Source organism: Epargyreus clarus, unplaced genomic scaffold (assembly GCF_041222505.1).
Source record: "Epargyreus clarus isolate Ecla_fem2 unplaced genomic scaffold, WU_Ecla_fem_2.2 ptg000007l, whole genome shotgun sequence".
NCBI classification, from domain to species: domain Eukaryota; kingdom Metazoa; phylum Arthropoda; class Insecta; order Lepidoptera; family Hesperiidae; genus Epargyreus; species Epargyreus clarus.
Window position 1 is genome coordinate 25435768 of NW_027332215.1, and position 24113 is coordinate 25459880.

At 33.6% G+C, this 24113-nt stretch overlaps 1 protein-coding gene across 3 annotated transcripts in view; it reads left to right on the plus strand.

The window, feature by feature from the left end:
- Nucleotides 1-24113, plus strand: part of LOC140743732 (uncharacterized) — a 180270-nt gene that overhangs the window by 102461 nt on the left and 53696 nt on the right. For all 3 annotated transcript variants that reach the window (XM_073075255.1, XM_073075253.1, XM_073075254.1), the window contains exons 5-6: nucleotides 9342-9541; nucleotides 17724-17855. In XM_073075255.1, coding sequence (XP_072931356.1) covers nucleotides 9342-9541; nucleotides 17724-17855 — 332 coding nt within the window. The remainder of the gene's footprint in view (nucleotides 1-9341; nucleotides 9542-17723; nucleotides 17856-24113) is intronic.

The window sequence follows — 24113 nt, forward strand, 5'->3', positions numbered from 1 at the left end:
GACTTTTGAATCGATTTTCTATTTGACGGAGAATTCCATATCCACATCTCTAAAACGTTCTTGACAAGTGTCAGTCGATCGGAAAAAAGTGGCACGCTTGGTTTTCATACAAATAAAGGTAGGTACATGTGTCATCTATTTAGATATAGGTCTGTGGTCTAAAACTTAAAAACAAAATGATGGGCTTTTGGCGCGAAATAATAATACGTTTAAAAATTTATAATTCCTATCGAGTAGGGTACCCAAATAAAGGAAAACAAAAGGGTACAAACGCTAAAATTACGAATTCTAGAATTTTTCAATTTATTATATAGCGTAAGTGAGCAATAACCAGGTAATTTTGAAAATTCCACTCCTAAGGGGGTAAATAGGGGCAATACTTTTCAATTGTTTTTTTATATAACCGCAGTCGGGTTTTTAATTTTATTTAATATCTACTTATTTAATAAGTTATTAAAATTACAACAAACATGATAAAAATACTACGTTATGTCAGTTTTTCTCGTATCTTTTGCGATCGTACAAATATGTCCATTAGAATATGATGCCATTGACATAAAAGGAAAACAGTACTCGACCCTGATGGTGGAGGAAAATAATCAACAATTGTTTTCGTCTTGCCAAAGTTCAAACGTTTTACCTGTCACTTATGTGTCGGTACGTGTGTGACTACTGACGCTATTCATAAGGTATGTATACGATTAAAGAAAATATAGCTTTTTCAGAACTTGGCTGTCTTGGCAAGCCTAATAAAAACACAACTTGCAACATATTAAATGTGATGATCTAAACGGCTCAAATAGTGTGGTGACAGGGGCCAGACGAGACATTACCATGGTAGCGCGGTATCAATTTTCTCTTGTCGCTTACACACTCTTGTTGAAACAAAGGCACGCACTCACACGTTGACACCAAGGTTTCCGCGTGAAATGTATTTAGCGTACGATTTTGTAAGGTCCAAGATGACATAACGTAAGACGTACTTATGTCCGTTGTTGTTACGCCTATTTGCGACGAACAGTAAAGCTGTGGCAGTTAGTCATTGTGATGCTAAAATCTCCGTTCGCCAATTGCTTGCATTGTGTTGTTCTATAAACAGACAATGGCTAGTTATGTTCTGTGCAATTTACATTTGAAATGGTAGAAACGTGGGGATAACGACAGTCTAGATACGAGTCTAGTAACACGATTGTTGTCGAACTTGTATGGAATGATGACCGGCCCTGGGGAAGAACAGACGTGCCACTTCACAATGATCCGCATTAGTGCTTTCACGCCTTAATTGCCGGTGATGTAAAGTACTCGACACGTGTTTAAGTGAACTCGTAATTTCACATTTGGTTTACGGAGGGATTAGTGAGGTATAATCTTCGCAGAACTTGACGGATTCTCACCAAGTCACCGCGCTCGGTTGTGCGTTGGTGACCGTAGTAGGTTTGCAAGAAAAGACTTTCCTGCAATTAAACTGAACTATATAGGTTTTATTAAACCATTGAAATATAGTCTATAAAACATTGGTTTATTATATGCAATAATAATAGCATTAAATCAATCATAATCAAATATTTGCTAATTTTAAGTCTCATTTTATTCATAAGACAGGGTGCGGTAAGTCTAGACGGGGTCGGGCAGGTGGCACGTGGGTCTGGCTCGTCAATACCAACGCGTGGCGGTATCGATGACCGTGCCAGATAACAGAATTATATAAATATGCTGTAATATATGTAATGTTCGCTACTTTAAAGTCTCATTATATTCTTAATAAAGTCTTTGGACGTCTGTGCATTTCGGTCATACACCGTACATATGGCGTGGTGGGTGCGGTAAGTCTAGACGGGGTCGGGCGGGCGGCACGTGGGTCTGGCTCGACAATACCAACACGTGGCGGTACCGATGACCGTGCCAGATAGCAGGATAATATAAAAGATGTTGTGGTCATTTGATCAGCCATTCTAATACAATCTTTCGATAAATAATAATTTAAATTCTGGTCAAATGGTACCTACCTAACACTATAATAATTACATATGCACTATTTGTTGCGTAAAGAGATTTTTAATTTGATTTGATTTGATATTTATAACGTAAAGTCAAAGTGCAGTTTAGAAGATAGCATGGGACTATATTTGAAGGAATCTTATATATTGAAAATTATATATTGAATTGTCGATTTAAGAAGCATTCTTTTCTTTTTATACGACGTATAATAATAAACGTTTATAAAATCAACTTATTAGTGGATCCGACCAAAAGAATCGTCATCGCATAAAACTCTTATGATTTAATTCGTAATTTTATAATATAATTGTTTTGTAATTGAAAGGAAGTATTCCAGTTAATTATAGACAGTTTATTACTACTTAGGTGTGTTTCGTTCCTCAAATATATTAATAAATACATATGTTAACAAATATGTTAATAAAATAACCTGCATATACACAAAGGCTTGCGTTGTATACTAGTTCAGAGCCAATTTACTAAACAATGAGCATTAATTATATGATAGTAGATACCTAGGCGAGCGAGCTTCGCTCGTCGTCTTCTTCATGTCACCTCTTGGCATAATGTATTAATATAATGTTGTAAGAGCTACGAGTAACATCACGCTGGTACCACAACACTACAATAACTACATAAAGGGGATTATTTCCACGTGCGTCAACAATTTGCTTGAGTTCCAAGGTATTTTCCGCCATTTTACGCCCTTTTTCCCAAGTGAAAATTTTAAAAGTTTAGCGTTGAATTCAAGTATGCACGTAATAAAAGCAACGTGCATGAAGTTTATACCCCGGAACCCCAAGGGTAGAGATTTTAATTCAAACCACTTGTATTTTAACCTTATAATACTGACTTATATGTTATTTGTAAATGATAAGTATATTTTCCCTGTCATTTAAACAGTCAGTAGGCTTCGCTCGTTGTACTTGCACTATTAGTAAGTTAAAAACGTTTTACTATACCTTATAACCAAACAACGAACAATACAATCACTTATGCTAGTTTTATTATTAGCTACATATTTTACATACAGATACTCGTAAGGTACTCGTATCATCTTGGTTTTTTTATTGTAATATGAAAATATAGAAACTGTAACAAAGTGTTTTTGCATTTTAGCTTTGCAATTTGAAAATTTTTCAATACTGTTCCTAAAGTTAAAAGATGAATTACAAATATTGTTTCTTAGTTTCGGTGGATTTCACAAGTTGAGTTAAGGGTGTTAGAACCCTTTGTGATACGACTCCAGCGGCACCACCGCTTCACTTATTTCTGTCTAAGAACATTAGTGGTAAGCGTTGCTGTGTTCTGGTTTGCAGAATGCGGTTGTCAGAATACTGTAAGAGAGACATACTTTTTCGAAGCGTTCCAGCTTAGTCCTTATCAAGTATTCAAGCTTACTCATTAGCAAAGTAGAAACTCGTATCTATGATCGAATGATTACTGATGTCCATGGGCGGCATTGACCACTTCTGTCAAGTGGACTGTATGCTCGTTCCACTTCTGAATATTAAAAAAGAAAAACTATATTTGAAATGAATAATTGATATCTTTAAAATACATTTCAAATTAACTACTGTATGTTTGTATTCGCGAAATTAGAAAAGTAGTCGAGTTCTATCTTCTTGCAAAGTTTCTGCGGGAACGATGACGGAAATTTTATTTACTGTTATATAATTAATATCTAGAATAAGTCATAGCGGAGAGTGGTCGACCGGCTATTCTATATTTTACCTGAAGATATAATTACTCTCATATAAACACCCTTATTAGAAGCTTTAATATTTAGAGGTGAGGTATTTAAGATGAATTTAATCATACCTAAAGTGTCGATATAAAGATATCCGATTAGGTGTACATTATGACCACTTGTCAATTACACGGTATTTGTATAATGTACACGAAATAATACAGTTGAACTAATTATTGCAATTTAACCCGTCCACCGCAAGCCCGCAGCCTGGGGCGGCAGATAATGCAACTGTCGTTTCCATGATCTCGCTTGAGGCATAAGTTGTCAGAATACTGTCAAGTGAGCTTTTGTTTCAGAATTTAATTATGTAGATATTAATTAAAGTAGTAGAGCATTGTGTGCAGATGTCAATTATGGTCTTATATTAATATTAAGCGATGCAAATAAAGTATATATCTTTATATATTCATTTAACTGGTAGATACTATTTTCAAATGTAACGAGTTGTACTTAAATTCATTCAATTGGAATTAGATGTATTATCCCTATGGTCGAAGTCTATGATCTATAATACGAGGAAAATTAGCAAATTATATTTACGACATGCCATAGCGGCATTAAACGCACTACATTACTTAAACCCTGACTACATAATCATGTCTATACACTTATCTATTCATTTACAATCCTAACATCCTGTATTAATATACAATATATCCCATAAAATTTCAATAAAATATATTTTATACGGAGTCCTTTAAAATTTCTTTAACTCTTTAGTACCAACAACGCATAGCAGATTCAAACAATCAATGCATGTTCAATATAATTATGGGAAATCCCGTTCATCAATATTTGATTGAGAACGGGGCGTACCTGTGTTTGGGAATACATCATGTTTACTTTACACTCAATGCTTACTTGATATGCAATTCAACTGACCGGAGTATAAAATTAAATATAAAATATAAAGTATAAAATTAAAGTTAAATATAAAAAATGGCTGTTTTGTTTAGATATTTATAAAAATGACTTGAGAAAAAAATATATATGAATAAAATTATTTAAATATTCATAAAATTAATATCTAAATTTTAGCTCATTAATATATTCTTGCGATGTCATTAACGAAACATCAAAGTCTTCCTTTACGTCACTTGTGACAGTGAAGAAGTGGGAGGTTATTGGCATTTAAAAATGATTCTATAAAGGATATAATTTAATATGATAGTAGACTATTTTTGATTTTAGTTACCCCGTGGCAAGGGACAAACAAACACAACAATGTTCATGAAATCTTCTTCTACTACAAAGATAAACAAATAACGATATTTATCTTATATATAAAATTCTTGTGTCACTATGTTAGTTACCGTATTCCTCGGAAACAGCTTTACCGATTTTCACCAAATTTTATATACATATTCAGTAGGTCTGAGAATCGGCTACTATCTATTTTTCATACTTCTAAGTGATAAGGGTTGTTCACCCTTAACATTTTTGTTTTGATTTTCGAACAAAAATTTTTGTTTGCATTTTTCTATAATGTGGCATTAAAAATACATACAACCCTAATTTTTTACCCTTTATCACCAACCCCTATTTTTTAATAACCATTTCAGTAATTTCATCGCTTTTCATACCGCTCGATGTTAGATTTTTATTTTTTTATATGGCAACACAACATTTGCCGGGTCAGCTATTTTATTTGTAAAAGACTTAAAAATGTAATACGAAATTCCTCGCAAATCATTTCAAAGTTAAATTCCCTACATAAAGAACTTACTTTATTTGTAATTAAAACTACCGGTGTATTTAAACTCGAAACCTTTCTATCTATTTTGAGATTCACCTGAAGCTAGAACCGTTACGAATGCATATGCAGACTGTACATTTAATAGCTTCAGCTGTCGATGTTCCCCAGGAACTACATTTAATATTTACTTACAGGCAACAAACGTCTATTCCCAAGTTCAGTTTCTTAATTATTCAACGGTAATGCCAGGTTAAGCTTGAGTGCCACTTGTAAAGACTGTAATAGACCTGTGTTTTCCGCTCCAAGCAAGTTTTAATATTTCAGACTAAGTCATCACTACCTTTATTATTTTTTTTTAGTTTGTATATAATATTATAAAAATTGAACGTTTATTGTCACTTCGATGTATGTAATTTTTTTCCTTGTGAAAAATAAAATACACTGACGAGATTTTCGCACGTATATTGTCTACGAACGTTATTATTACTAAAGCTATTCCAATTTTCCCTGCTAAAGATAAAAAAATCCTACTATGAAGTAATTTTCAAATGACGATATTTTAAGACAAAAAATTGGTTAAACGATTACTAATAACGGGCAGATTCTTGAAGGTGTTAGAACCCTTTGTGGTTCGACTCTGGAGGCACCGTCGCCACATCTGTTTCTATCTAATAACAGCAGCATTAAACGCTGCTGTGTTCTGGTTTGAAGGGTGGCAAGGGGGACATACTTTTTCGACGCGTTCCAGCTAAGTCCTCAGGGTAACTGCACATCTGTGGCCGACTTTAGGTAGAAATCTAAGCCTATCTGGAGTTGATCACAGATATCCATGGGCAGAAGTAGTCACTTGCCATCAAATGGCCAGCATGTTCGTCTGCTACTCCTATATAATAATAAGTACCTGGATGACCGAGATATACAGGGTGAATTTTTCAAACGGGCCTTCAGGGCTTAATCCGAAACTATAAGGATTAGCGAAAAATGCTGAAAGGAGTTACGAGGCCGATTTTCATAAAAACCAAAACTGCATCATTACTTTTTAAAATACCTTTTTCCCTAGCCGGGAATCGAACGAGTTCATTTTGAAAAAAATTACACCCTCTATATTATTCCACTATCTGATAGTGTCGCTTATAAGGATCAAATTCTGGGAAGTAATATATATATATATATATATACGGCGCTACATAATAGATCATAATTGGAAGCCTTTTTCTTGCGTCCTCTATCACCCATAAACTCTATTTAGAAAAGTATAAGTCCGATATTTAATCATTTTATTAGTTTATAAAATTAATTAATGCATAATTGTTGGTGCATATTTTTCAGGTATTTCATAATTTTATTCACTGAAAAAAATATGGAACGGCGCACACTTACCATTTTCTACTAATTGTTTCGTCAACAAGAGATCCTGGAGACAGGCCACAATTGAGACAATTTATGCAAATATAAACAATGAAGGACGAATAATTGAGAGACTAAATGAATCGAATGGAGGCCAGAAAATATGCAAACATTATTATTTTTGTAGTTTTTCGTTTTTATCTGTTGTACGTTATTCGCTTTCATATTTTCACTCCAGAATTTTTAATTTTGCGCAGGATATCTTCGCAGTAAAATCCCGTCTTATTTACTTTAGCTGCTGTCAACATTAGTCAACATATGCCACATATATACGGACTGGTATACAAAAATACAGACAAAATCGATTATTACACATGCGCACAAGACATACACTGTATATCGATGTATATGCATATGTTATTGATTTTTATGTTATAGATCGAAAAATTATTCAAAGAGATCAAATTTACGCGACATATGAACCCTACAAATCCCTCGTGATTCCGCCAGTCTAATTAACATAATGAACGTCATTGGCGCGTGCCAACAGGGTTTGATAATAAATCCAGGCGGCCTATACGAGGGGTTCTACCCCGCGGATAAGGGTGCCACCTACCCTCACCCACCTCTCATTCCGATACTTGAGTTCGTTTCCTATGAGGATCCCGAAAGGAAACCGCCTTACATTTTTAATTTTCCTGCAGGCGTCTTCAACCTCAACCATAATATAATTATATTTGATCATCTAACTAAATCGACCGGCGTATATCTAAAAAAGTTTTGCGATGAATTAAGCTCAAATAAAAAACAGGTAAAATTATTCCTTGAAAACCCATCAAAATGCTGTGATATTATTTTTCTGAAAAAAAAAAAGATTTGAAAAAAATTTTGTTCTCAAATTTTCATTTATTCCCGTTATTAAGTTTATCAATTTTCGCTCTACATTAAAAAATTGTAGAACCAAAGTTATAGATTACTTTATTTGCAATCTTAATTGTTTAAACAATATTCATTTGACTTTCACGTTTTATCAGATATATCGACGATATAAATAATAGAGCGTGAATTTGTAACATATTAATAGACTTAGTAAAAACATTGCATGCAATTGTCTGGAACGAATTTAAAACAAACCAGTTCAACTTGTACTCTGGATCGTCCGAAATACGTCAATAGGCAGATTAAGTTAGAACCCCACTTGTGTGATTTGCCTGTCACTAACAAAACGGAACTGTATAGATTTCAAGAAGAATAATAATGCATTTGCGTCGGGTATAAAATGAATTGTTAAGAGAGTTCTGCCATATGCGTATTTCACGTACAAAATACAAAGTTTGCGCAAACGTTCCCATCTGATCGATATATTGACTCTTGTGGAGAGGTTCATCTTATTTTAGACACGTTACGGTGATCCGCCTCCCTTAACGCGGACATCCAAGGACACGGTCAACCCTTTTCTATCGAACCTGCGAAATTTTTCAGCCGTAAGCGGAGCGAATATCTTGTACACGGTCATTATTGCTCGAATTATTACAATTATGTTGATTCACTAAAGAAGAGTTGTTTTTTTTGTGATAGTGTCGACGTAATTAATTTTGACGCGAAAACATTACAAATGTATATGCGAAGTACTATATAGAGTTTATTCACATCATGAAAATAGTCAAGAAATGAAATGTTTGAAGGTGGTATAACCCATTGTGATTCGATTGCGGCAGAACCACCGCCACGTCTATTTCTGCCTCATAACACCAGCGTTAAGCGCTGCTAATTTGAATCTGAAGTATTGTTTGAATCGTACATTTTGTTTTTAACGTTTTATATATCGAGATGTATTCAACTGTGTCAATAAAAAATAATTGGATCTGCAATGTTACCTAGGATAGGTTAGGTTAGTGTTGTGTTTTAATATAAGTACGCCAATGTACGGCCATATTTTAGTAAATTTATAATAATTTTATATTTGGTTTCGATGGACAAAATGTATTTACAAAAATGAACAAATCGAGTACTACGCGTAGAGCTACGCCGCGTGTACTGTAGAAAGTATTAGCAGTGCGCAATACATGCTACGCAATACTAATAATGCTACGCGCTGCGCTACGAAATCGTAACAAAGGCTTTAGATTTATGTACTGGTACGATTTAGATAACAAACGCATTGGTTGCCTTCATGTTGTGTAGAATCATACATGAACAATGTCGCCTTAATAGTAGATAACCTTTAAAACCTGTTGAGGTCACACTATAAAAATATTGATTTTTATTAAAGTTGAATCCCTCGTGGTTTTCGAGTTACTCGCATTTTTTTTTTCAAATTAGAAGAATTTTATGTAATATATCTTCTACACACCTTTTCGAACGAGTAATTTCAAAACAGTTTATAGAAGTTGATAAGCTCTCGAATTAATTTTTAATAGTTATCAGTATGATAAGATTTTGTTACATATTTACAATACTTTATGCGTGGTTACGTTTAGAATGACACATCCCAATTATTACAGTGATCGCAAAACGGTGTACGATAACAAAATATTTCTTTTGCAGCTGGCCGATGCCTTCCAGTACTATGCGTACATCTTTTTCATATGTACGGACTGATCAAACATTTCAAGTTGGACGCAGAGCGAGTGTGGAAGCTGTTCAGCATCATCGAGGAGGGGTATCACAGCACCAATCCCTACCACAATTCGGTCCACGCAGCTGACGTCACGCAGGCGATGCACTGTTTCCTGCAACAAGAACGAGTGAGTTGTTTTTAATACACAAATCGTTGTTTTTCAAATATATTTATATAGATCTAGGTGTTATGTTTGCGCTTCTCTATTGTACCAAAAATAGGATAGATTAATTATTATTAACGGGCGTAACTCTACATAAATAACGCAATACATCTGCCCTTTATGTTGTACGCACCAGTTAAAAAATCATTATCATGATATGAATCAGACAAAATTAAATATAGGTATTGTGCATACAATATCTAGATCAATTTTATAAAAATCTAAATTGCTTCGAGAAAAACATGTTAAGGCCGTGCCACTTTCTTTTTGTTCGACTTGCGGACTTGATATCATACAAATTTGGGCATATTCATTTAATTAAACTTGTTAAAACCAGTAGGTATAGGCATTTATGCTCATGTACCCTTCTTATGGCATTTTTTTTTAATAAAAAACAAATCGATACTTTTGAATTAGGTACGTATGCTTTTTATTTAGTTACTTCCGAATATGTTTGTGAACTAACTTCTAATTAAAATCAACGGCTTTATTTAAATAAATATTTTCGTTTAAACCGCTTTTTAAGAAAACGGAAGAGAAAGATTAAAATATAACACTTTTCAATTTCAATGCTACTTCAATTTCATAAAAAAAGTATTTTTCAGCTTCACATTTCCTTCCATAAATTGGTTTATAATATTTTTTATTTCCAATAACCTTCTAAAATACTAGGGGCCATTGCAGTTCAGTATCGTGAACTTTCCATCTTTATACAATATTTAATTACTTCATATAGATAACTGTGGAAAGATGACCTCGGCTGCAATAATTACTTCAGTCAAAGAAAAAATGAGGTTAGCTTGTGCAAGGATGGAAAATTATAACAGCGATTCAATTGAGAGCGTTTTACATAATAATTGTAAGAGAAACCTTTGTTATTTTACCATCATCCTCAAATAATGACTTCATCATACAAAATGAAGTGATGGCAGCTTTACATGGAGTAAAAAACTGAAGAGTGCTTTGAACTTGAAATTTGATTATAAATGTGGTGGAGTTTTATATTTATGTTTAACCTTTTGTTAATGCTACACATAATATATATTGTTTTATAAAGTTTACTACGTAACTTTTGAGATATCTCATATTTTTATACGTTTAGCGACCGGCGAAATAATTTTGTTTTTCACAGTTTATGTAGTCGATAACGTGAATTTTTTATCTCATCGTCTGATACGTATGAGTATTTGGTAATTTTTAATACATATAACATTCGTGACAACAGTACTTCATCCAGATATATAAAAATCAATTGCTGTTAGTTAGTCTCGCTAAAACTCGCGATCGGCTGGACCGATTTGGCTAATTGTAGTTTAGAATAATTTGTGGAAGTCCAGGGAAGGTTTCAAAGGTGAGTAAATATTAATTATATTTCATAAATAGATTCTGTTGCGGTACGGAGTTGGCCGGGTCAGCTAGTTTATAATACATATAACATTCGTGACAGGTTAGGTACGCTCTCTCTCTATTTTATCAAAGGAATTGTGGGTCATACAACTTACAAAATATTATGGAACTCAGTAACATTTACTCAGTTATTATATATTATTAAATTTGTTTTATAATTTCGTAAATTTATAAAAGTTGACTAAACTATAACGATTATCGTAATAGACGATTAAAATTATATAGTGCGGCCATGTAAATATGTCACGGTCGAGCGTTGTATCGCCGATCTGTTTATAAACAAATCTAGTCGATTATAATGATTGATACGAGCCATTTGATTTATTACTAACCAATAATCTAATTATAGTAATTTGTGATCAAATAGTAGCGGTTGTTATAATCAACAATATATTTTCTCAGATGTGTATCGGGTTATCCAGTATAGTCTATTTATTGTAACTGATCCACAGTTGTAGAGTCGGGAGTTAAATGGGTAGTACAAAACCATCGGGTTCAGTGGTTACTAATAGAAGTATAAGTATATTTTAACGTTATTACGAGTATCAGTGAGTTAGATTTAAAATTACAAGGATAAATATTTTTTATCGGGTAAATCAATGAAAGGAAGTAGTGATAACTAATACATATCGGGATATACCTGAGATTTCAATACAATATAGAAATAGCATAGCGCGATCAACATATTATAACTAAATGCGCTTAGTATTTGCATTCTAATTAAAAAGGGCCATTCCCTTTGTGTAAAGTCCAATTTATTTTTTACTAAAAAACGCAAGGCTGTCGGGATTCAGCTAAACAACAGTGCGCACTCTGTATGAGCGTCGATTTTTCATCCCTTTGTTTTTGGCGCGATGATTGGCATTGGCTTTGTAGAGAGTGATACGATTTTTGTAACGTAAGTTTACAGGAATTATTTTTACATGGAACACATTTTATAGGGTCAGTGTACATTTAATTTTGGTTTCTGGGACTGCCATCAAATGAACTAGTTTTGTACGTTTACAGTAACGTTAATAATTTCGAGATATTTTATTTCTATGCATATTTATGTTGAAATTCAAAACAGGTAATTTTGGTTTTGCACAAGCAAATGTTCACTGCAGCGCCCCCCTGGTAATTATTGTTAACTTAACACCTATCTAAGAACATGCACCAAACAAATCATAATCCATAACTGAAAACCATATTAAAATCCGAACAGTAGTCCGACCGATAGCTGATGTCAATACTACATAAGCTTGCTCAGTGTTAGAAATTGCTCTCTCACAAACGTACATAATCGTGTAGTTAAGAACATGTTAGGAAAGTAATGCTAACTTTAAACGTTTTATGCTCTAGAGTACACTACACTAGTAATTAAAATTTCTCGTTGCAAATTTATTTATATTATTTTTTTATAAAAATAACAAAAAGTGTATTAATAAAACTTTGAGTTTGAAAAGGACTGTATATTAAAAAAAGCAAGTAGCGATATAACTCGGGTGGAGAAGGTTCGGTTAGTTACAAATGCAACTCTAAATTAAAAATATTTTATGAATGTAATGAAAATATGTAAATACTTTTACCAACAGAAAATGTAATTTTGTGCTTTTTCTTTTAAGACCCTAGACTTTGTATAGAATTTTCTGTAATATTTAAATAAAGAATTATTTTATAAATGTTTTTCACAATTCTAGCTTCAATAGTTTCGGAGGTAAATAGTATCTAATTTTCGGCTTCGTTCTTGAATTACTAAAAATATGTATCGTAGAATTGTAACAAAAATATATTGGATATCCAAACAAGCCCTTTCATTTGCCTCTCGATACGGTTTGCAAAATTTAATTTCACAATTTCTTTTCGCCTTCCAAAAGTCACCTAATGATAACTCAAAGTTCACTTGTTTATACCTCCGACTTTGGATAACGGAAAAGCATGTTAGTACCAAATTTCACTTATTTGGTTCAGTAGTTTCGGAACAAATTAATTATGACAGAATATAGAGGGATGGACACACGAGTGATCATATAAGGGTTAATTTTTTTGTTACATTACGAATTATTCCGCAAATAAACGATTTGATTTGATTCGTACCCTAAAAATAAAAAAAAGTTGACGACCTTTGTGGCGGAGCGATTGCCATTCCAGTCTGACTCATAAAGGGTTCTGGGTTCAACACTCAGCCAGACATCTAAATTATGAATGTATATTTTTGTTCTGGCTCTGGGTGTCTGTGTATTCTATATATGTGTGCATGCCATCCACTACACAGGGAATCATAGTGTAGGGATAATGAGTATAGAAAGCGTCTGTTTAATCATGCATCCAAAACTTTATAATCCAATCCAAATAGAGTCCCAAAAGAATACAACTAAATTAAAAATATTATTAAAGTTAATGTTTTGTGGAATGTACATATTTTGAAACTTGTGCATGCATGTGTGGTATCTGTAATCCGGTTCTACCAGCTATTTCGTTGTACAGCGAAGTGTTCCCGTATTTGTTTGAAGTTGCGTAAACACGTATGCAGAGGCAGAGTGCACCTTCCTTTCCATTTGTACAGCCAAAGCTTGGAATGCGTCCGTCTGTTCACCAATAGCTGTGGGATTTTCTAGGCAAAAAATACAGCATGGAGTTGATGTATTTTCAAGAGACTTTCCAAAGAATGGAGGTTGTCTATTCGTCACGTAAAACCGCCCATAGACGTATGTAATCAACCACAGATAGGATTAGATATACTTGAGGTTAGGCACTAATGCGCCGCAACCGTCGCTGATGTTATTAGACAGAAAAAGCTGCGGCGGTGGTGCCGACGGAGTCTAATCACAAAGGGTTCTACCAACTTCAAAAAGCTGATAGTTCACTACAAAAAAATAAGATACTTTATCTATTCTGCCCGTGCGAATAGATAAAGTATCTTATTTTTTTTGTAGTGAACTATGGGCGCGGGTGGGTTGCTAGTAATAGGATAATTATTAAAAATATGTCAAGAGCAAAAAAATAATGTCTCATACGTCGGTAAAAATAATTTGTTGACCTTCTTTGGACTTCCGAATATTGACTGCTTTACGTATTCATTGTCGGGACTATTATCAATTTAGACTAACACGCTGCTACATCCGACGACCTAGTTGTCAAATCTCAATAGTTCGTTTTAATACTCAACTGGTCTCAACTGGCGTAGATGCATACTTAAATATTGTAATGAGATAAATTGAGTTAAGGGCACTTATCTAACATTATCCTGCCAAAATCTTTTTCTCCCAAGGCATATCTGTCGGAGACCAGGTGGAGATTATGAGGATAATGTGCCTCGTGTTGGAACTTTTTGAGTGTCGTTCCAATTTCTTCACTAAGAATTTGTAAGGGATATTTTGAAAAATATATATTTTGTTCTTTTTTGGGAATAATCAAAGCCTTGTAAACGACCCACATTTTATAACAGGAATAAGACTGACTCAATACGATCAGACTAAACTTATTGTGACTGGACTCTTAACAATATGGTACACACAAGATATAAATTTGTTCGCACACACTAACACACACACACACCCACATAACACATTCATACCTTTTCTTTGTATTTATTAATTTATTTATTACAAAGTAAAATTTTATACATATATTAATATTTGTTTAATAAGGATCATATTGTTAAAGAACTGTGTAAAATACTAGACGACCCGGTGAACTTCGTACCACCTAATTATGAGTGACTATCTGTACCCTGTGGTTTCACTCGTGTAATTTATGTATTATGTTCATAAACTACTGGTAAATGTTAGGAAATGGCCACAGGAGAACATGAAAATAAAAAATACAATTAAATAAAATTCACTCTACCTATCTGCACTCTGTTATTTTTACAAACACGCGAAAAGAAGTACCTATAACTCTAATAACGGTTTTTTAACTTATAGTACTCTAATGGGGTTGATTGTTGAATAGCTAAAAATGCTGAAACCGGTGTGTAAATAGAAAGGCCGTTTATAACAGTCTTAAGAGTTGATCTAAAAAAACAAACAGTGACTCAGATGCTTCATTATGATAATTTTCTTAGTGCTCCAAATTAACGGATTTTAAATTAAAGGTCCATACCCGATTAAACGACCCTAACGGTTGATTTTCCAAAAAACGGTGAAATATGTGTTCTATTATTTTCAATCAAAAAGCTAAAGTCGAATTTACATAGACTTTGCTTCAAAATCTGCCGACTTCTAAACGAAGTGCCTTCTAAAGCCAAATGCAATTTTTTTTAGTTTTTGCTTCCAAATTAACGCATTTTAAAATAAAATTCCAACCCCTATTTAACCAACTTCAGGGTTGATTTTCCAAATATCGTAAAATAGATATTTAATTACTTTCTTGTATCGAAATCTTAAATACCAATTTTCATATAGGTTTGCATCAAAACTGGGGAACTTTAATACAAACTTTCAACCCTTATTTATTCACGGAAACGCGGTCGAACAGGATAAAAAGTGTCCTATGGCCGTTTCCTGGTTCTAAGCTACATCTCTATCAGTTTTCAGCCAAATCGGTTCAGCCGTTCTTGAGTTATAAAATGACTTCACGGAAACGCGGTCGAACGGGATAAAAAGTATCCTATGTCTGTCTCCTGGTTCTAAGCTACCTCTCCACCAATTTTCAGCCAAATTGGTTGAGCCGTGTTTGAGTTATAAAATGACTTCACGGAAACGCGGTCGAACGGGATAAAAAGTATTCTATGTCCGTCTCCTGGTTCTAAGCTACGACTCCACCAATTTTCAGCCAAATCGGTTCAGCCATTTTTGAGTTATAGTGTAACTAACACGACTTTCTTTTTTATATATAGATATTGATTCAGCACGTGTTCGAAAATAACTCAATGATAACAAAATATTTTTTTTCAATTCGATCGCAGCGCCAACTGTTGGGAAAAACTATCATTAAAATAGATTATTATTTAATATTTGAAACTGCGATGGTAGCGAAGTCTGTCGAATCCAATGTGAAACATTCAAAAATCAACAACTACTTACGAATTAAAAAATAATTAATAAAAACCTTTTCCCACGGACTAAATTGTGAATCTAAACCATTCTCAAGTCCCCTTTAACACACACAACAAATTTCATCAAAATCAGTCTAGTCGTTTAGGGGGAGTTCAGTGACATACACACGCATTTAAGAAATATATATACAAAGATTAAGTTTGCTTGTATGTATATAGGTATATGATGATAAATAAATCTTTGAATTTTTGAACTAATTGCTTGAAGGCGATTGATATTATATACTTAAGATATATATTTAATATATATATTTAATAGATCGATCTTGTTGTTTGACTTACTTTGAAACTCGAAACCATCTAATATAGAACTCCTTTAACGGGTACATTTAGCACATGATTTTCATATATAACGCAGCTCGCCTAAATAATACCTAAAGCAATAGCATTGTTCATTAATTACAGCGTACATTATCGTGTTACCTTATTAGGTACGTGCGCCCATTGATCATTATTATCTGTAATAGATCTCTAGTTAGTCTATAATATATTCAACTGGTTACTGAAATCTTAGGGTTTTACTAAGTGCATTACAATATATGTATTCTAGTGTAATTACTAAACAACTAAAGTTACGAACGGCATGAGTTGTTTGTTACAACAAAAATATCAAATGCACTTTATCTAACTGAAGCATTATTTGGAACGCTCAGTTGCCAAGACGCATTAAGAAATCGATTTAATGCAATTAATTGATAATAATCACTCATACGTGCTCAGTTTGCCAAGGTTTGATTGAGTTTTGTTTGTGTATGTAGTGAAATTGTTTCATTACAATGGATAGGATAGTCGCGGTACTGAAGTCAAAAGAGGTCCCGGGAATAGCTTAAGATTTGTCACCGGGAACTTTATTGTGCCATCGTTAAATTTAAGATTTTAATCTGAACATATAAATAATTCAAATGTACAATTGCTGCATAATTTGTAGCTGAGTTAGTTATAATATAATGACGATATGTACGAGTAACTAGAACTTACTACGAGTAGAATCAGTACCAACATTAAGTTCAAAACGTGCTGTAATTAAATGATCAGATACTTACTTATATATTCACATTGCTATTTAAAGTGATGTGAACTATTCCTGAGATGTTTCAATGGCTCTGAAATGATTTTATGTATCTGATGTTCGTAGCGTACATATGAAAAGTATCTATAAGTATTATATAGGAATTGGTTTATAAATCCGTACGTGTTTATATTTTTTTATTAAATAGTAGTGAATTATTTAAATTCGTTTTAATTAAATTTATTCATTCAATTCAATTTAAATAATTCACTACTATTCTCGTCATTTTCCGAGTGTATAAGACCGTGTCGTGTCGGTTTAAAAGGTTTTTAATAATAATAATATCTCAGTTTTACGACATTGGGCTTTTTCATTTGTATTTGGCATCGATACATCAATTTAGCAGACATGTTGCTTGATTTGATCAGATCTAAATATTTAGTCTTGCTTTACCCCACATAGGTACATGTATTTTTTGGAAATGAAGTAGCAAACGCGTCACACTGCCATTTATAAGTGGTCACTGTCTTAGACACTTGTGAGTATCGCCAAATAGAAATAAATTTTTATTTAAGTCGGTCACAGAAGTATTAATCCGTGGTATCCTAAAGGGTTTGAAGGTGTTTTAGTAGAATTACAAATGGTAGGTATCACTTTGTAATAATATTAATATATTGATGTATTTTGCGCAGATTCGCGAACACATGCAGCCGATGGAGGTGCTGGGGTCGCTGCTGGCCGCCATCGCACACGACTTGGACCACCCCGGAGTCAACCAGCCGTTTTTGATCGCAACTTCCAACCACTTGGCAGCTCTGTATAATGTAAGTTGATGTTGCTGTATGCGTATCAATAATTGGACATCCTACTTGCTCATTACGTTTTTTCAGTACTGACTATAACTCACTGGACGTCCACTTACCACCATCTCACCACCGACCACACATACCAATGTTAGTGGTAGTGGTAGTTCTTTGGCTCGGAATAATTTACCTATTAGACAAAATTGGTGGTGTTGAGTTTGAAAAATCTAATTATATTGCCTAATAACATGCGTATTGTAAATAGGTATTTTGGACTGAAATTTATTTTACTTTCCACTTGAATTCAATTTTAGTTGGAAAAAATAGATAAGCCTTAATTTATTTATCTGTTTTATGTGCCGTTTTATTTTTAAAAGCTACAACTTTGTTTAAACTTCAATATTTCGGAAACTTAAACTCGTTATAACTAAAATTTAATACAATGTTATTCAATTCATAAAATAGAACATAACGTGCGTTGAATAAAGAAAAGCCCATTGAAAGTGGTCTCGAACGCCAATATTCGGAATTACATAATTTCTTGCGATCGTTTCAGTTTACATCAGCTGATTCGGAATTTTATTCACCCACTATCCACTAAATTTTATTCGTCGACGAAAATAGGATCCATTTTAGTCTTAAAATGCAATTTTTAACTCGCTCCGGCGAAGCGCTTTATTGAAACGAGTACCTACCACAATTTCCATCACAAATGCACGTAAATCCTGTGATTTGGTTCTTTTGAATTCAGACCATTCAATTTGTTTTCGCTGATTTTTTTGGATGCAACGATGAATAATGTCGGCTTTTAATTCGACTCATTGTGTAAAGTAAAATAGTTTAGGGTTCCGTATCCAAAGGGTAAAAACGGAACCCCTATTACGAAGACTTCGCTGTCTGTCCGTTTGTCACACGCCTAGAATCGTAATAGATAGACCATTTTTACAGAATTTGTATAACGCTTGCCGCTATAACAACGAATAATAAATAAATAAAAAACGTTTTGATAATAACCTTTTATTTGTACTAAAATGTAAATAATAATTTTATGCAATTCATAATAAAGAAATATTTGTAATTATAATATTGCTGTACAATAAATGATTTTAAAAGCTTACAACAATCAATGATTATTCCAACTCTATAATCAGACTAGCTCCATATAATTATAATATTGCATTGTTATGCGACCTACATATGTTTGCAAAATTTAAGCTCAATTGAGTATCTGGAAGTGGGTCAAATTTAGCTTGTAAGATTTGACCCGAACTAACATACATATAATATATACAGACATACATTACAAGTTAAATAAAAACTTGTAAAAATCTTGAAAATTAATAGGGGTCGGTATACAAGAAACCGCTGTTTTTCGACGGTTTTCTCTTTAATTATTGAAGCGTAATAGAGCATTTACGAGTATGTACTTCTAGGACTGCTACGACATCAAATACTAAAAATAAAAATAAATGAAAATTTCATGGCACGGAACCCTTCGTGTGCGAGTTCGACTCGCACTTGGTCAGTTATTGTTGATTTACTCTTGGAATAATAAACTTCGTAACTAAATTTTCAATAAAGTTTATTCAGTCGTTTATTCTATATACTTTTCTGTCAATTCGTTTGTCATATGGTGTTATAGTATTTTAAACACATCTTTTGTGACATGCTACTGGAACCGATTTGTTGGCGGGTACACGAAAATACTCATTAGTTTTTGATAATAATTGTCTAAAAACCAATCATCCAGGATGTGATAGTGGCAAGACATCAGGACGGAACTATATTTAGAGGGGACTATTTCACAATAATAGTTCAATGTTTGAATGGTTATTACAGAAGAATGCTCATGTATGACATAAGTGGAGCAAATGAAATACGAGTACTAATTAAAAACGGCTATAAATATATAGATATAAATAAATATACATATATATATATATATATATATATATAAAATCGCAAGGGGAATGATTGTCATGATGTCAAAGATCAAAACAGAGAACGCTGAACTAGAATCCTGATTTTTTTTTATAACGTAAGTGAGTACTCTGAAATTTGGGAAATTCCACCGCTAAGAGGGTAAAGTGTGGGTAAATTTGTCTTAAAGCTTGTTTGAAATTGTGTCAATTTTGAAACAAACGTTATGAAATTTAAAATTTGACATTATGAATTTTTATTTAATTTAAACTTGTTATATACGTGAAGTTTAAAGTAATAAAAAATATAGAAAAATATGAATAGAAATCTGAATTGAATTTATACAGCTTTATCGCTGTTTCTAGAAAATCAACCCCTACAGGGTTGGTGAATAACGGTTTAGAATTTACGCATGCGAAGTCGCGAGCAAATGCTACTTATAAAATTCATAATAACGAGTAACTTGTTAGTTGCAACGTATAGAGTGGCGCATGATTAATCACCCTATTTTGTTTTTGAATAACTTTTGTAATAAGTAAAAAAAGTAATTTTTAGTAATAGAAATCTTTACCAGGACCTGAAACTTTCTTTTTGCCAATTAGAAAATACGACATCTGTCAAGTCTCTTCCACCAGCGTTGACACAAATTTGCGCCCGGTTTAAAATATGGCGGTTTCTTGGATGCCGACGCCCAACTATTTTCAAGCATTTTTATTTATAGTATTTGTTGTTACGAGTATAGCGACCACCTTAATTCATACTCAAAAAAATGAAGTGTATATACATATATCATAAACAGCGGCGGCTTAGTAGTTTTGCCCTTTCCGTACGGAACCATAAAAATTTAAAACTTTATTAAGTTCTTGATATTTTTAAAGCCGTTTCTACTTCGTTTTTTCGCTGACTATGTACTAGTAGCTGAATAATTTTTGAAGTGGTTTTGACGTTAAAGTATATTTATTTATTATTAAACATGGATATGTTATAAATACACTTACGATTACGACACTCTTTCGTCCTTTTCGCTACAGAGAAAAGGATTGGTAAGGAGTAACAACAGGGTTTTTTTTCTGGCTTCTCTTACCAAATGGCTCCAACTCTCTGATGCCGTAGTACTGAACATAGGGCTCCGTCTACGACCGCGCTACTCCAATGTCAATGTTTCTTACTAGGGGCTACAGAGACTGGCTAATCCTTGTGAGATAACTTTCATCATCATTATTATCATCAGCCGATCAGTCGACTGCCCAAGGAGCGCCACTTAGCTGGGTCCTCGGTTCTCTTCATCCAATTACTTTTTGCCGGCCGACGCAGATCGTTGTGCCACCTAACAAGCGGATTCCCACGCTACACACACGAATAACTTTCTAACCGCTCATAAGGCCCCCAACTTTCACGATCCATCTAATAATAAGAACAGTGGACTTAATAGTGCCTACCTAATAATTAATTTCGTGTTTAAAACTTAAAGCATCACGTACAAACCACTATCTAATCACGTCTTATAATTTGTTCAATGTGCATTCGACATTTTATTAATCGTGGCCCTCACCTTGCGAAAATGCGACGAGTACCGTCTATCTAGGCTAATCAAATCGATATGTCGCAAATTATACCTGTCACACCTGGTAACTTTCCCATCCGTAGAAGAAACGTATAAAAAATTACTAGTTTTTTATTTCATCGAAATTAAATATGAGCATGCAGCTCAGCTTATTACGTCACCGACGTTAAGTGACAATATAATTCTATTCTATCATCACGATTGCTGCCATCTATTATAACAGTTTTTTTTTTCAAAAAGTATTCCAAAAATATTGTGCATAAATTTCTCTAAAGTCTTTCCTTTTTTGACGGCCTATTTCTAAATATTGAAAATCACTAAACAATATATTATAATACATTCTCTTTACACATAGTAATGTCGTCAAATTTCCTTAAGTATAATACAGTACTACAGTAGTCACTAGGTCCGTTTTGACATATGACATCGCAACGGCAATAAGCATGTGTCAAACAAATCGATAAGCAAAGAAACCTAATATTTGGTAAACATAATATTTGTCTAAATCTATAGAATTATAAAAATATAAAGAAAATAAAATAAATTAACATCAAGCTATCGTAACCTGTATCTATTTTTGAAGTGAAAACTTCTTTAGCGGCGTTGTGCACTTTTTGTGGTGGGTAAAATGTTAAACTCGCCTCAGGACACGTGACTTGATCGACAATTCGTAAGACGGCAAAGCAATAATACAGAGGTTGTATATTTGTTCAAAACGAACTCGTTTGATTCCCGACTAGGGAAAAAGATCTTTTAAAAATGATTGTAATGATGCAGTTTTAGTTTTTATCAAAATCGGACTCGTAACTCCTTTCAGCATTTTTCGCTAATCCTTATAGTTTCGTATTTGGCCCTGAAGGCGCGTTTGAAAAATTCACCCTGTATATATAAAACAGCAAGGTGACTGACTGACTTTTTATCGTGCACTGTAGAGCAACATATTTGTTATTTTATTTTTGTCATTCTGAAAAAGGGATGATTAGTTAATCATTGGTGATTCAAAGTTTCTATTAGTGGAAAGTAGATCGATTAGTTTCTTCCGAATGGTTTGAAGCCGCAAACTCTAGCCGTAGATACTTTTTGATGTAGGATTAATTGTTTTCTGCATACATTTTTGCTAAAATAAAATGTGTAATACGATTTATAAATTTTACTAATTATTCTTGTTTAGAAATTATTTCGTAATTGTATTTACAAGTATTTGGCTTTCCAATTACGTATTAAACGTTCATACAAAGTTAGTCCAAAACTTTAATGACATTACGATAGCATGTGTCAAAAAGGACTTATTAAATTATGACGTCTAATGTTAGTGAAGGTTTATTGTTTTATTTATAAGCACAAAGGTTTGACTCTTTGTACTATGCAAAAATATTTTCATGAAGATATCTATATGCTTAACGCAGACAGCAATCCAGAGCGTACCTACTTATAGCGGTTACGTCGTCACATCGTTAGCGTGATTCAGAAAAGTGTACAGCGTCATCTAGTACTGTATGCGTATATGCGGATGGCAACCCTGTCATAGCAACTATTTACCAAGCCTTTTAAATAATATAATTTATTATTCTTTTAATTGAAAAAATAAGAGCTTGTAAAATATTATACTTTTAATTCTTCGGTTCGGTATTATATACAGAGTCTTGTGGTTTCTATTAAAATCATTTGGCAAGCGTGAATAACTAACTGCACTTGCATAAAGTTTTTTTAATCCATAATAAAAGGAAATTGAACATTGCAAAGGAAAAAGACAAATCGAAAATGAAGTGCGATCTCAGTCAGCTTCGATTAAAATCCCGGAAATAGAATGGCTGAGCCGTTGTTTTAACTTTGTAACAAAGGATTTGAAATTTTAATGGAAAAAAATTTTGTAGGTTTATTTCTCCATGCAACGTACGTTTTTATCTTGTGAGATGAGATTGGATTACATATGTAATAATTACTAGAGTAGGATAATAAGAAAAAGGAACCATAAATAATAAATAATTTATCCATCTTCTGGGTACAGGTCTCCTCTCAGAATGAGAGGGGCTAGGGAACCCACCAAGACTTCACACAATTTTTTGTACTGTTTTTTTCGGAAGAACTCTCAGGCGTGTAGGTAGGTTCCCTCACGGTATTTTTCTTCACCGCTATGCAATTGACAATTAATTTCTAATACATAGAGAGAGGCATACGCATGAAGAGAAGGATTTATATACGAATAAATCAAAGGTTATATCGAGAGGATAAGTTTCTACGGATATAGTGGGACACGTGCTGCAACTGAGGAATGTAATATCGCAGACCTATGTCGAGTCCATGAACGGTTCAGTTGCAGTATCGAATGTCTAATAGAGTTTTGTGCTTCAGTCGATCTGATTTAATTTCGTCCGCGCCTGTTGGTTCCAAAATACTGTTCGTACTTTCAAGTTTGGATCTTATAATACTTCTTTGAAATGATTCGCCGGTTTAACCTTCATGCTGTACTTGGGTTTATATACGAGTAAATATTAAGATGTCTACCTCGTCACGTTTTTTTTTATATAAAATATGAGTAGCAGACGAGCATGCAATCCACCTGATGGTACTGCCCTGCCGCCCATGGACATATGTAATCAATTCCAGACAGGATTAGATATTCCTACCTGAGGTCGACCACAGATATGCCGCTACCCCCGAGGATTAAGCTGGAACGCCTTGGAAAAGTATGTCTTCCTTACTACACCCTTCAAACCAGAACACAGCAGCGCTTGACACTACCGTTAATAGACAGAAATAGGTGTGGCGGTGGTGGTGCCGGAGTTAAACCATTA